This window comes from Vitis vinifera, chromosome 2, assembly GCF_030704535.1.
Source record: "Vitis vinifera cultivar Pinot Noir 40024 chromosome 2, ASM3070453v1".
Classification (NCBI taxonomy): Eukaryota; Viridiplantae; Streptophyta; class Magnoliopsida; order Vitales; family Vitaceae; genus Vitis; species Vitis vinifera.
The window spans coordinates 3,755,143-3,770,075 of NC_081806.1; the positions used below are offsets into that span (position 1 = coordinate 3,755,143).

Consider the following 14,933-nt stretch of genomic DNA (forward strand, 5'->3'; position numbering starts at 1 on the left):
ATAAAGAGAGGTGTGAAAAACACACTATCACGAGATCGGTACTCCATCAATAAACATATATCTTTAACTCAACTTTCGACTCGAGCTCCATAAGAGGAAAATAATAAGGTGATCAAGGTGACTCTCTCGAAAAAAGTGTGAATATGAAAACGTGTCTTTCACCTTTCCGTAATGAAAATATGAGCATCGAGTCGAAAATTGAATCAAGGATCAAACAAAGAATGAGGTATTGGGCTCGTGATAGGTGTACAATGCAAAAACAAGATGATCATGATCAATGAACATATCCTGAAGCATCCAGTGAGTGACAGCAAAGTGAAAAGATGTGTCAAGCCAAGAAAGAAAAACGAAAGCCCTAGGGGGAAAGCAAGACAAACTCATCGAGTGAAAAGAACAAACTAAAGTGACAGGACAAAGGTGATCCAACCGATACTCAAACTCGTACTGAACTCTGAGCACTCTCAATTGGAGACTAAAAAGAAAGGAGTAACAAATCCAACTATGACTACAGAGGCTCTGAAGGCTCTCAGATGCACCCACGTGTGAGGAAGGAGTCCTAATCGAAGGATATACGGCTCAACCTACGAGGTGAAGGTGGCTCTAAATGAATATGGGTGGATTTTAAAGATCCATAGCAGAAGCGATCGTACCCTCCAGCGGCACGCAACCCTCTGCACGCCTCAGAAGAGACGGGGCGCTTCCATGCAAGGTGGACATCACATCCACACATGCACTACCTCAACATCCCAGGGGGTTTCCTATGGTGAGACCTCTCAAAACTCTCAACGCTCAATGGTCGACTAGAGTGCACAGTGAACGATGCGGGTGCATCCGAAAACCCTATGAAACTAAAAGAGAATACACTGGCCACACAAATATCCTGAAATCTAGCTCTGAGCTATATAAGTCTTTGAAGTTCGGACTCTAATCAGTATCAATATGTCGACCACCTCCAGAATGCTCCAAAACATAGACATAGCCCATCGCTAGACCCTACTTCTAATCACTAGCTCGGTCGAAGAACAAACAAAGCAAACAAGCCCCGTATCAAATATGAGACCAAGGAAAACGATGCCAACCGAGACTAGGGATTTGGAGATAAAGGGATAGGTGTGTGTCCCACATAGACATGCAACTCACGCAATCACATCAAAATGAGAGGTGTCATGCAACAGACAGTCATGCAAAACAGGTATATATCATCCAAATCTACACAAGAGCTAATCGAGGAGAATATCTGGCAAATGATAATCAAGATAATATATAATCAAGAGAATCAATCATGTCAAATCAAATGATATACAATGGCGAGTCTATACATGTGAAGTGATCAAAACAAACATGACAAAATCAGGGTCACTATGTTAAACAATGCAAGATAATCGATCAATGCAACTAGCATATCAATGTCCCTAATAGATATAGCAGTGATGCACAAAAAGAATCGCAGCATCGGAAGCCCAAATCAAGGCAATCGATCATCATAATCAGCATATCAATGTCCTAAATGAGTACAATATCCAATCATGCATTCAATGATATCAAAGAACTCTCAATGTGCAATCACGAGACAGGTACCCACTGATCGACCTATCAATTGCCACGTTTGCTTCATCCTAAGTTCAAGCTTGACCCTCTAAAAGATCCCCAGTGGAGTCGCCATTTTGTGGACCCCGCATTTTCGGCTCATGCGTTTCCCACTTGATGGCGAGCTCGATTTTTATTTGAAAATTTGATTAAGAAAAATGACTTGGAGTCGCCACTTATTTTTGTTTTATTTTAAAAGGGTAAACAAAATAAGAAATAAAAACCCTAAGTGTGACTCCTTACTTTGGAAAAGGTGGTCTGTGAAAAATCGGATCGAGTTCGGTGGTCAGGTTACTTATCGGGAAGGTACGGTAACGACTGTAACACCCCTCTAAGTCCCTAAAGTCGAGTCTCTACTAATAAAATGGAGTTAACATGGCAATCAATGAGAAAATCAATGAATACTTGAAGCGATCATGCACATATGGGAATCAAAACATGTATAAAGAATGAACAAAATATGAGTGGATACGTACCTGGTCCTCCAATCACGAATGCGCTATTATGAAACAGGATTAGTGAATCACAAATAGATAAAATTATGCGCATGTCAAGGAACAGAATAAATCAAACAAAATAAATAAATCAATCAATCAATCATAAAATCACATATGTGGGGCCCCCACCAAAGCCCGATTTATATTGCATGAATTAATCCCATAAATTCCATTATTCGGAATTACGAAAAATTCGTTCATGCTTATTAAAATTAAGAGAAACATGAGATTATTTTAAAACCAGAATGGAATTAAAACTGTTCGAGTGAAGACTGGATTTTTGAAATTTGTTTGAAAATTGGAGTATTAGGAATTAAATTTAAGAATTGGAATTTTGGAAGTTAAGTTCACAAATTGGATTTATTTAAAAATTGGAATTTATTTAAAGATGGAATTTTCAAAAATAAATAATTAAGGTGAATAAAATAATAACAATAGCAAAAATAATAATGATTAGATAAAGAAATGTGAAAAATGGAATTTTGAAGGATTATTTAAAATGGAATTCTTTTAAAAATGCATGAATCAACAAATAAATGGATATAATAATAATGAAAGTAACAATAATTAATTAAATAATATGGAAATTGGAATTCTGAAAAATTGGATTTTTGAAAATTAGATTTTGAGAATTAAAGTTTCGGAAATTAAATTTAAAAATTGGAGTTTTAAAACTTATTTGAAAACAATTTGAAATTTTTGTAAAATTAGTTGAGAATTGAGATTTTGAAAATTAGATTTAAAAACCTAAGTTTTAAAAATTTTATTTGAAAACGTGAAGTGGAAATTAAAAAAGAGATGAGAGCATTTAATAAAAAAAAAAAAGAAAATGGGTCCATTGTCTGCAGGCCTCAATATTTTATAATGGGTTGTGTACTACTTTGTTGACTTTTGTTTTTTTTTTATTTGTTTATTTGTTTTTGCTTCAGCCTTTGCTAGAGACCTTCACAGTAGAGAAGCCCATTTTCTGATTTTTTCGAAACAGCGCTAAAATTTCTGGGCATGACTGGTTATGGATGGAGAGACCCATTTTCAGGCGACATCCGTGGCCAAGGTGGGTGGAATTAACAGAAGTGAAAAGCATGATTTCGGGCATCAAACTCAAATAAAACAGAGACAAAAATAATTCCAACAACACCAAAATGAAGAAAACGAAATGAACTAAAGCTCAGTCAATGCAACTCACGGATCAGTTAAATATGCTCTCTGATTCGCACTTGGAAAATCCCGAAAATCCCTTTTGCTGAAAATCCTTTTTCAACCTCCTCTTTCCCAGCTCCTCTCTCTCTCTCTTCCCGTTCCTCTGTTCTGCTCTCCAGATTTTTTTTTTCCTTTACCTCGCCTTCCAGCCCCCAAAACTCCCAGCTGCTGCCCGTCCTCCTTTCCAATGCATGTGCTGCCCGGTTTTCTTCTTCTCCCCTAGCTGCTACCCATTTTCTCCTCTAAAATCAACGAAACTCCTGAAACAGCCGAACCTCTTCTCTCACCAAACGCTCAGCTCTCTGCCTCTTAGTTTTCTCTCAAACTAAAAAAACCACCAAAAATCCTCTATCAACCTCTCTTCTAGCTAGCCTCCATCCTCCAGAAAATATCCCCCCTTCTCACAGCCGAAAGGAACCCCCCTCAAAATATCTCTCTTCCTGTTCCTCCAGAAAAACCCCCCTCTGCAGCTGAAAATCTCTCCCCCTCTCAACGGCCAGACCGCTTCCCCTTTCTTTCTCGCACCAGCTCCTCTTTTTTCTCCCCTCTTTTCTTTTTTTTTTTGTCTTCCTCAGCAAGTCATCACCAGCTCCACTGCACCTCCCGTCAGCAAGGATGGCCTCCATCATCAACATGACATCTCTGCTCCTCTCCCGTGGGGTCCCCTACCCCTTCAAACAATATAATGAAAATTCCAAAAAAAAACAAACCTCCCCGGTCCTCACTTCCAAAGGGGGTCTACAATAATTTTGAATTAAAAAAATCGATCTAATTAGTTACAAATTAAATCAAAACAATATTATGTTCATAATTTAATACTAAATGTATACAATGAAAATTTTGACTCATTTATATATTAAAAAAGTTAAAATTTATTCATTATTCATTTAAAAAATATTATTATTTGTGTTTAATAATTTTTTTATGAAAATATTAATATATTTATATTTCTAACATATACTAAAATAATATGTTTTTTTTATAAATATATATAATTTATAATTTTATTATAATATTATTATTCATGTTTTACTAAAAACTATTTATTTTTTAATTTATTTGTAATTATAAAACTATTTTCATTTTAATATAATTGAAATTAAATTTAATATATATTATATAAATTGAATTTATAATGTTTTTATAAAATCAAAACAAAAAATTTATCCAAACAAGTTTTTTGTTTCTTATTTTTAAAAGCAATTTGTCAAAGATGCTTATTTTTATAAAATACTATAAAATGATTTTTTGTTTCTTGATTTTAAAAACAATTTTTAAAAATCAATTCCAGAAAAACATTGTCAAATGAATTTTAAATATCCTAAATTCATAAATATATGTTAATTTTATTAATTTCATACAATTAATAATTAATAGACTCAAATTTGGATATTAAAGATACTCTAACAAATAAAACAAATAGATCAACTCGTTGATTTAATATAATTAAAAATTAAGATATATTGGATTTCTCTCTTATTCTTTTTACTTTTTTTTTTTTTTTTCTATTTTAATAATTAAAAATAAATAATACATGGAATAATATCTGGACCTTCAATCATGTTAAGGATGATATTTTTTCAGGTCAACCTTATCCACATCAAACAGAACAACCTTATCCATATCAATCCAAAGCCCATGGGTGAAGTTTAAAGCTTCAAAATATCTAAGGCAGGTTCAAAGTAGTGCGATTAGACCGACGGAGTCATATAGGCCTCATGGCAAAAAGACCAAATCAAACAGCCTCAAGTATAACAGGTGTTATCCACTTCTTTTCCAATACTGGCTACACACAAAAGTGGTTTTCCCCAAACTACACGTGATTCCGTGGCTCATACCTCGTACAACCACTGTCAACTGCCACCCGCTACCCTTGGACCTTACTACGTCACTAGCTATTACGTCATCCCTGAGTCACACCGCCCTTCCATCTGTAGCTTTAGAGGCGGCCGCGTGTCACCCTCAGGAATATCTTTGATTTTTATAACTCAACTATTTATTATTTTCGTTTAATGAGTTAAACTCTTTTCTGGATTATTTTTTACCAATATCATTTAAAAATAATAATAATGGTATAAATAGATGGAAAGGTCTGATTCAAAGTTAGAGCAAAATTAAAATATTTTTTATATTCAAATAAAATATATGAAAAAAAGAACTAGAAACAAATAATTGTAAATTATTAAAGAAAAATTTTAAAATAAATATTTGATAATTCAAATTTTCTTTTATTAGATTTTGAATTCAAGTTATGTATCTATCTTATTTTTTTTTTAGTTTATTGTTTATTTCTAAATCAATCATTTTGAAAAATTCTTCCACCACCATTTACAAAATAAATTATTAAAATATACAACTTAACAAAAATGTACATATAAATTGGAGGAGCCAAAAAATAGATACCCCTAAAAAATGGTATCAACGAAAGTTCTAAAAGGGTTGTATTTTCATTTTTTGACATGAAAATATCATGAAAATGAGAATCAAACTTTCCCAATTTAAAATTAATCATACTACTCGAACAAATATTTGGTCTTTTATATATTTTGTATTGATGTGGTTTTTAATGCCAAAACATACCCTCCCCTCTGTCACCTAAGCTACTAAGTAATCCTCCCACATGTGAAGAAAAGGAAAAAACAAAGCTAAAAATTTCCTTCCTCTCTTCAATTTCGCCCCCAAACACTCAAAGGAACCAAGAAAAAAATTGTCCATCTGCTCTTCTCCCTCTTGAAAAATCCAACTTTTGTGAAACCCTAACTTCTCCTTGTCTCCCTCTCATTCTCAATAACCCAAATTCCGTAAAACCCTAATCTTTTCATTTTTTTTTATAAAAAAAATCCCAAAATACCAAGAATCTCATGAAACCCAAATCCGGAATTTCTTTACCTCCAAATCCTAAGTCTCTCCATTTCTAAATCCTAATAAAATATTGTTTTTATCTCTTCTTTTTATTTTTTTTTCATATAAATATACAACTCTCTCTCTCTCTCTCCATAAAAAATGAGTGATGTGCAAACCTCTCCACCTATATGAGAAAAAAAAAACTAAAAACATAGGACATTAAAGTATTTTAAAAACAGAAATTTATCTTTATTAAGAGATTACAAGATGAACATTAAAGTTTTGTTTTTAAAAAACATTAATGGCCCTAAAATTAATACAATAATAAGTATCTTAAAATTATGGAAAAGAAGTATTGTTTCATAAATTAAGGGAATCAAATATTATTAATATTTAATTTCTATTGACTTAAAATATTATTAATATATGATTGCTATTAACTTATGAAAGTATGTTTGATTTTATGTATTTTTATGATTTTTTACATTTTATTATTATTTTCATTCCACGTCTTGTCTTTCTCTATCCTTTTGCTTTTTTTTAAAATTAAAAAGAAGTGATAAAAATTTGAGATTCTAAATTTAAATGTATTGAAAGAAAATTTTGTGCTTTCAATTTTTAATTCTTTTGTGGTTTTTTTTACATGTATTTAAATTTATTAGTAGTGTTAAAAAAAATATATGCGGACGCAGAGTTTTTTTTTTTATAAAAAAAAAAAATGGTTTACCGCATCACATCACTTGTCACCTGCTGAAAGGAAAAATTGGACTGGGTCATGATAGGACTTTCCTTTTTCTGCTTTGTTAAGCAATAGACCACTTGATGTTAGATGACGAAGGGGGCTACGGTCTCGCGGAAGTCCGACAACCCCTCACTTTCCTTAGGAGATATGCGCCCGACCCATGTAGAAAGAACACGTTTTCATTTGTTAAATGTAGGAAATGATGCCACGTAGGCAGCTAGTCAAAGTGTCAAAATAATGTGTTCCCACTTACTTAGTAGGAGCCGTGGCCCTCCTTATCCAGCTGGTATCTAGTAGAACCCGTGTGCGCGTCCTAATCGCTTCTACTTTGGGCATACCTCAACCTATATATTCTTTCCCACCCTCGCTTCCATTTCTTTTAAACGATAACAGAACAATTCCAGCTCTACCAACACTTCCTTCTCTCACTGCAAATTCAAATGGACTTCTTCAATCAATTTTGTAATTCGTATCCATTTCCGTCGGATTCCCATTCTGTCAGCACGCCAGAGAGTTCTTCAGCGTCGGACTGGCAGACCCGGAGGACCATCCAATCCGACGAGGAAGTTCTGCTGGCGTCGGATCGGCCTAAGAAGCGCGCCGGTAGGAGGAAGTTTAAGGAGACACGGCACCCGGTGTACAGGGGAGTGAGGAGGAGGAACGGGAACAAGTGGGTGTGCGAGCTGCGGGAGCCCAATAAGAAGTCGAGAATATGGCTGGGGACGTATCCAACTGCTGAGATGGCTGCCCGGGCGCATGATGTTGCTGCATTAGCGTTTAGGGGCCGGAAGGCCTGTTTGAATTTTGCTGACTCTGCGTGGAGTTTGCCCGTGCCAGTTTCGAAGGACTCCATGGAGATTAGGAGGGCAGCAGCTGCAGCAGCAGAGGCGTTCCGGCCTCAGGAGTTTCAAGACCATTCAAGTGGAGACGCAAGGAAGGAAAGTGTGGAGGCTGCTGAATCAGTTGCTAGAACTGACAGGAGGCCAGAGAGCATCAAGACCTCGGCCCAGAACCTCTTGTTAACGCGTGAAGAGTTGATTTTTGATACAGCAGGGTTGCTTATCACCATGGCTGAAGAGCCCCTACATTCTCCTCCTCCTTGTTTGGGGGACGGTTTCATGTGGGAGGATGTTGAACTTGACGCTGATATGTCACTATGGAGTTACTCAATTTGATGAGAGTATGATAAAGGGTGCTACTAAGATTTTTGATCCTTTGTTATATTTTAAACCTATATGTAGAAAACTAGTTAAATTTGATTCAATTGGATACTATAACAGATTCTTTGTACTCAGCGTAACATTATTATACACATGTAGAACACTGCACCACAGTCCAATATTTCGTACTAAGCACAGATTGATTTGCGGAAAGCTCACTTTCTAGAAACACATACCTCCCACACTCGCTCTCTCTAAGGAAAAGGATACTTCTCGATGAGCTCTCATGAACGTGACCAAATGATTAAAAGGAACTCATACATATATAATGCCAAGAACTTTTTTTGTATTAGAATTATTATATATGCTTGAAGCAGATTCACCAAAAGAAAGGGGAAAAAAAACCAGCATGCTAACGGAACAGGAACTTTATAATTGACTACAGCAATGGTGCAAGCAGAAAAATGTTTTGCTAATGCATAAAGAGTCAACGGGTAGTATACAAAAGGGAATTTAAATCTATTGTTGAACCTATTGTTCATAGGGTTGTAGAGAACAGACCATCAGGCACTGCAGACTCCCTGGTGTAGGGTCATGTTTTAAATTTTTCGGGTTCTGTATTTGCAAGTTCATTGAACACTTTTCCGCATGTGAACTCTAGCTATTGGTGTTTAGCTTGAAGTCAAGGTTAAGATTTCTATAGACTCCTTTTCACACTAGCAGGCTGCATTTCTTGAACTTCTAAATCCAAAGAACAGAGGAGAATGGGCAGCACATACCCCTTTCCACAAAAATTCGTCGGCATATTTCTTTATTGAACTGTAGCTAGAACAAGGTCCTTTTATATTCAGTATTCATAATACGGGACCCTTGGAACATTGGCGTAAACCAAATTGGCAGGAAAGTCACATCCCCATGAGATGGGGCAGCCCTGGAGTTGAGAAATAACCGACCAACTTTCTGGTTATATCCCACTCATCAAGAGACCTACAAAATAAATAATCTCGTTAAATGACAATCAGTTACACCAGTAACTAGTAAGAAAATTAACAACTGTTTAAAATTTCTACATGATAAAATAACCCGATCAAATGACTACAGGTTGCATCGGTATCTATTTTGTTCCTCTGTTTTCTCAGAAATCAACAGGATCCTGAAAGAAAATATGAAGAACAATAGAAACTAGAGAGACGGGGAATTTTTTTGTTTTTTTCTGTGATGGACACCACCCACAATAAACTTGTTACATGTCAGTGTTGATTGGCTGAAGACAGTGACAACCAAACGAGAACAAAATTTGATTCTTTGAAACTAACGAAACCAGAGCATTTTTCACCATGTCTCAAGCACAAGCAGCTCTAACCCATATGATCACCACCCAAATGAAAACCCACAACATTTTAGCTTGCAAAGTGGCTCTGGAGATGATATAATACATAAGTGACATAAAGACTCCTATAAGAAAAAACACGGCTTTCTGGGAAAATCATTAAAATGGAAATATCAGTTAGATTTAGAATCCGTTTAGTAGTGTGATTCTATGAAGTGCTTATAACCTTTCTAGCACTTGAAATTTTTTATCAAAGGATTTGCTTTCAAGTGGTTGAAAGGCTAAAAACGCTTCTTATAATCACTGCTAAACAGCAAGCTCTTAGTTTTGATGAAAGGGATTTTTAAATCCAGATGGTTGATTTGAATCAAATTTCAATGTTTATACTTGTGTCCTTAGCCCTTCATTTTTCTCTCCCTGCCATTCAAATCCCTTTGACTATATAATTTATATTGACAACTTTGGAAGATCTGAATTAAATACCAAAATGTTGAAATCCACTAGGATAAAAGACTGGAAATTAATCCGTGATTAGCACAAACTAAATTAGAGACATAAAAGACCAAAATGGTGCAAAAAATACCACCAGGATAAAAACTAGAAGAAATACAGAACCAGTGGATTGATATTTACCTTGCCACCATTTCCAGGTACTCTTCATTTAGTTGATGCTGATACTTGAAAATGAGCTTGAAGTCTTCCCCTTTCTGCCTTCAAATCTCCATTGAAAATGACATTTGCTCCCTTTGTTGAGCTTTCTTTTGAAGTTGGGCATCGAATAGTAATGACACAAATCATCCATAAATGAAACTATTACAAAAGACTAAACCTCCTGTTGCCTACCAACCACCATATAATTGTAGTTGTTTCATTTCAACAAGTGGTTCAAAACCAAGTAGCATACTTTGACTATATTTAGAATACCGATGTAGTGGCATCCAAAAGGTTTTTGCCTGAATTCAATGCTGACATTGGCCACATGCAAGCCTGAAAAGCTATTCAATCTATATAATCACAACAAATATAAGGCAAAATATTGAATAAGGGTGTGATCAATATTCTGAAATTACAATTTGCACAATCTCGATGAGGCCACAATCTATAATAAATTTCTGATACATTTGAGTCTTCTTTCATTTCATCCACTAAGTCCTCATGGTGACAATTCGAGGACCTAAGAAGCTTAGAGGACCATCTGTTTGAGATGTTATATGGGAAAGACAAGATGACAAATAAGAAACTACCCCTACTGAGATAAATATTTGATTAAGGACCAGAAGATCAAGTGCTGTTGTTCCAAATCAGACTAATACCAGGGCCCTACTTTATAACGGTGTAGCATTCTCTATAAAGGATGTATTTTCTATGAAAATATAGCATAGCAAATCTTGAAATCTGTGGCAGAGTTGACTCACCTTCTAAGCATTGCTTCATCTATACATGCTGAAAATGGTGTGGGACTTGATAAACCAAAACCCAATACAAAAGAAGATGATTTCCTCTGGTCTGTGAACCAGATCTTTTTTATTCCAAAGAGCCAATTGAAACATACATATGAATGAGAATTTCGATCCACTTTAGAGCAAAATATCCCTAGAAATATATGGGCTCTTAGGCTAGGTTCGGATCTCAGACAGAACCAGGCAATGAAGGAAATTTGGATTCTTTGTTCAATCTAATTTCATCATTTTCCTTTCCTTTCCCCATTCTTTCTCAAGAGCCAAACATACCCTTGACAGAAAAGGCAACCACACTTTCAGAAACAAACGGAGCAAAGGGCAAACTCAGGAAATGAAGGGAGATAAAATAAATGCAAAAGTTCAATTGACTGACTTAATTGGCATGCAACTCAAAAAATAAAACACCCGTAGATGTTCCAATGAAGAAATGAACAGATCACATAACTGGGAATCAAAATAGACAACATTGAGAATAAAAAAGAAGGCACTCTAATTCCAAAGGCATCAGAAACAAAAACAATATAGAACGGAAAAAAAAAGGCACTCGAAATCAGAAAAACGGATTTTGAAAACTGAGTACCCTCACCAAACAATTTCGCCAGGTTGAGGAAGATGTGGTGACTTTCCTCGATTCAAGCTGTGGTTCTAATTCGGAACGCCGACTCTTTTCCGGGGTCAGATTATGCGCTGTTTTGGATTTTGTACCCCCAATTGGTTTTGGGCAACTGTTGGACCTTTCTTTAAGGCTCGACAGCGTTTGGCCTATCACGACTCTTTGTTTCCAATTCCAACCTTTCCTTTCAACTCTCACCAAATATTAGTGACCGTATTTTACGTGAATATAATAAATACTAGAAATTCTACAAACATTCAATGACGGGATCAAAAGTGATCAAAACTTGTCAAAAAAATAATAAAATAAACAATAATAAATTGTTTTATTTATAAAACCAAATATATCTACAATATCACGTGTATTAATAAAAAATATAAATATTGAAAGTGCACGATCAATGCTTAATATAAAGTAAATATTTGATTTGATTTGATTAGATGTCATTAATTTCTATAGGATACATTCTAATGGTTCTTTATAATATCAATTCGATGTTTGATGTTGTTTTATGATACTTAAAAATGAAGAAAACAATATTAACACAGACATTATTCATGTTATGACATGAAGTTTGCATAATATTGATTATAATTAAAAATATATTATTTACTAGTCTCTTGATTCCCTCTTCTATGTCTTTCCATAAATGGAAAGTTTCAATTTTATCCATGTGTTTATTTAATTTTTTTTTTGTCTAATTTATATAAATAGATAATTAAATATATCATATTCGTGGTAAGTTGAACTTAAATTCATCTCATAATTTAAATAAAGTTGGCCTCATAACTCATGTCATAAGGAGGGGAGGAGTAGAGAATTACTGTGTTGAGTCTCATTATATGTACTCAAAATTACCAAAAAAGATCTGTTGTCAAATGTTGTCCTCTTTTCTTATCTCCCCACTTTACTTTCCCATTACTCTTACACTTGAACCAACTTTTTTAGAGTTGCAATCTTTACTTTGTATAAAATTAGCTTCACTAATGAATGGGTTCACTGAATGTTAACTATTGTCGTGTTGTTTACTTTCCCTCAATTATTGCCATCATTATCACCATTTTTCTCTTCTCTTAATGCAATATAAACAAAAATCATTAATTCGACTCAAACTCGTAGAATCAACATCAAACACAAGGATGTTGTGTTGATGACTGCATTACCTACTCAATTAATTTGTTCCACCTCTATTGTAATTGTCATTATGAACTTCTTCAAATAACATTTAACGTTAATGCTAGATTCACAAACATATGTGACAAATTCAAAATTTTCTCCTCCTCATCTCAAGTACAGGAGTTTGATCCTCCATTTTTTCTCCTTTCTTAATCGATTGAACCATAGATTGATGCCCTTTCTTGTTCGATTAAGTTTTTCAAATTGTTTTATGGTTGAACCAACCTGAGCGGATTTTGGCATAGACATCGGGATCTCTAGTAATGGCCTTCTTTTTGTTATTTTTTTTCCATCATATGAGGTGGGTTAGCTCAACCAGTGATTAAAATATCGAATATCGGTGTATTTTTACACAATATATAGGAGAGAAATATTGGTACCTCGATATTTTGATTTGGTCAAATTTTAAAAATTAAATTTTCCGCCTTCGCTACAAGGATCAAACCCCAATCAAAAGATTTAACTTACGTTGAGTTAACCATTAGGGCAAGTTTACCCCTTATTATATAAGTTGCACCAAATATATATATATATACTCAAATTCATCATATAAATATAATTTAAAAAAATGTTTTAAAGAACAAATTAATTATAATTATTTTATAATTAAATGAAAAAAATTTCATCTATTTTTGAATACCAAAAATATAAAAATTATAATGATAATTTTCTTCATAGTGTTTTTAATATCATTAATATATTAATTAAGTACTAAAAATTATACATATATTATCATTTATTTTATATCATTTAATACAATTTAATTAAATAAATTATAATTTTAATATTAAATATATTTTTAAATTATGTATTAGAATTAAATATCATAATATTATCATCGAATAATATTTGATATAATTTAATAATAAATATATACTTATGAAATTCATATTTTTGTTATTAGCACATATAATATTATTATCAAATATGACAAATTATATTATACATATATCAATTTCTTGAACAAAATAACTTTAAAATATCTATTATACTTCTAATTTTATTTTTAAGAGTTTTTTCTTAGATTTTTATAATTTTTTATTAATTTTAGGTTCACCTATATTTTGTATCAAAATATGCACCAATATATCTTCGATATATCCATTAAATATAAATACCGATAAATCCATAATTACCAATTTTTTCATCATTGGGTTGAATTAATAGCCAATTTCTATGTTTTCATCATGTTGGGGCTCGAAAGAAATAGGCCCTATGGTTTCTTAAGTTACGTGGATTGGGAACACGTAAGCAATGTAAACCAAGAAGAGCCCATGATCAGTGGGCCAAATTAATTGACATTTTATCTATGTATATAATGCATTTATTTAATAAAATACCATCATGTAGACCCCCTCAGCTAGGGGCATGAGCGGGGTTTTTATTTTTTTTCTTATTTTTTTCTGCTTTCTTTATCCACCCGAGGCCGGCTGGAAGTGAAAGGAGGGAGAAAGAGCTATCCTTAGGCAGTTGTAGGGAGCAGGTGCTAGATTTCCGGATCTGGGGAAAAAGGCAAAAGAAGAAAAAAAGAAAAAGAGAAATGAGAGAGGGGATCTTGGAGGAAAAACAGAGCAAAAAAAGGAGAAAATGGAAAAAACAGAGTAAGGATAGGGGGGTGAGTTTTTCCTGAGATAGGGGGTTCTGGGAAATTTTGAGTGCATGAGGGAGAGTGAGAGAGAACTGAGAAGAAGAGTTTGAAAGCCATGGAGAAGCTGTAAGCAAGAAGAGCTATAGGGAGGTGATTTCGAGCTGAGCAGAGGAGGAGCTTCTCGTTTTGGTCCAGGTATTTTCTATGCTAGATACACAAAGCCTATGCTACACTGCAGCTACTTGTACAATGTTTCATAAGTCTGCCATGGATTCTTTGTGTTATGCCACTATTGACTTGACGACAATAGTTCCCAAGGTTAACAATGCAGCTGTATTTACAATGACCCAATGAGCAGGAAAAGTCCTTCGGTAAGTGTTTTTTTTTCTCTTTTACCTAGATCTCTTAGGCTTGGTATAGTTCCTGGTCCATCTTTATTACCCGGATCTTCTCAGCCATTGGTTTATACCATCAGGAATTCCATAGATGCAGTTGGTTTTTTTTCATGGAATGTTAAAAGATCTAGACATGGGAAGGAATCATCCATTCTTTCCATATCCTGCTTAACAGCTTCTTAGTGGGGATAGTGGTGCTGTTGGGGCCCTTTTGAAAAGATTGCACTTTTACCACATTGAAAGAATGGATAACACAACACTATATGAGCATGGCTACCCTCATCTCACCACCCATCAGAAACACCACCCTCTCATTTTCATCATCCCTTCCACGAGCATGA

General features: G+C 34.2%; 1 protein-coding gene and 1 long non-coding RNA gene across 2 annotated transcripts; one reads left to right on the forward strand and one right to left on the reverse strand.

The window, feature by feature from the left end:
• Positions 1-7,233: 7,233 nt before the first annotated feature.
• LOC100253072 (dehydration-responsive element-binding protein 1E-like) lies at positions 7,234-8,164 on the forward strand. The gene has a single exon (XM_002276117.5). The coding sequence runs from the start codon at positions 7,311-7,313 to the stop codon at positions 8,043-8,045; it is 735 nt and encodes a 244-aa protein (XP_002276153.1). The 5' UTR covers positions 7,234-7,310; the 3' UTR covers positions 8,046-8,164.
• Positions 8,165-8,443: 279 nt separating this feature from the next.
• On the reverse strand, positions 8,444-11,617 carry LOC104881793 (uncharacterized). The gene is made up of 2 exons (XR_787722.3): positions 9,994-11,617; positions 8,444-9,017 (listed from the first exon to the last, which is right to left on the reverse strand). It is a non-coding gene; the product is annotated as an uncharacterized LOC104881793 (long non-coding RNA).
• Positions 11,618-14,933: the final 3,316 nt, after the last annotated feature.

Bases quoted from the DNA above. Each gene is read 5' to 3' on its own strand.
- LOC100253072 (XM_002276117.5), top strand. From the start codon at position 7,311: ATGGACTTCTTCAATCAATTTTGTAATTCGTATCCATTTCCGTCGGAT.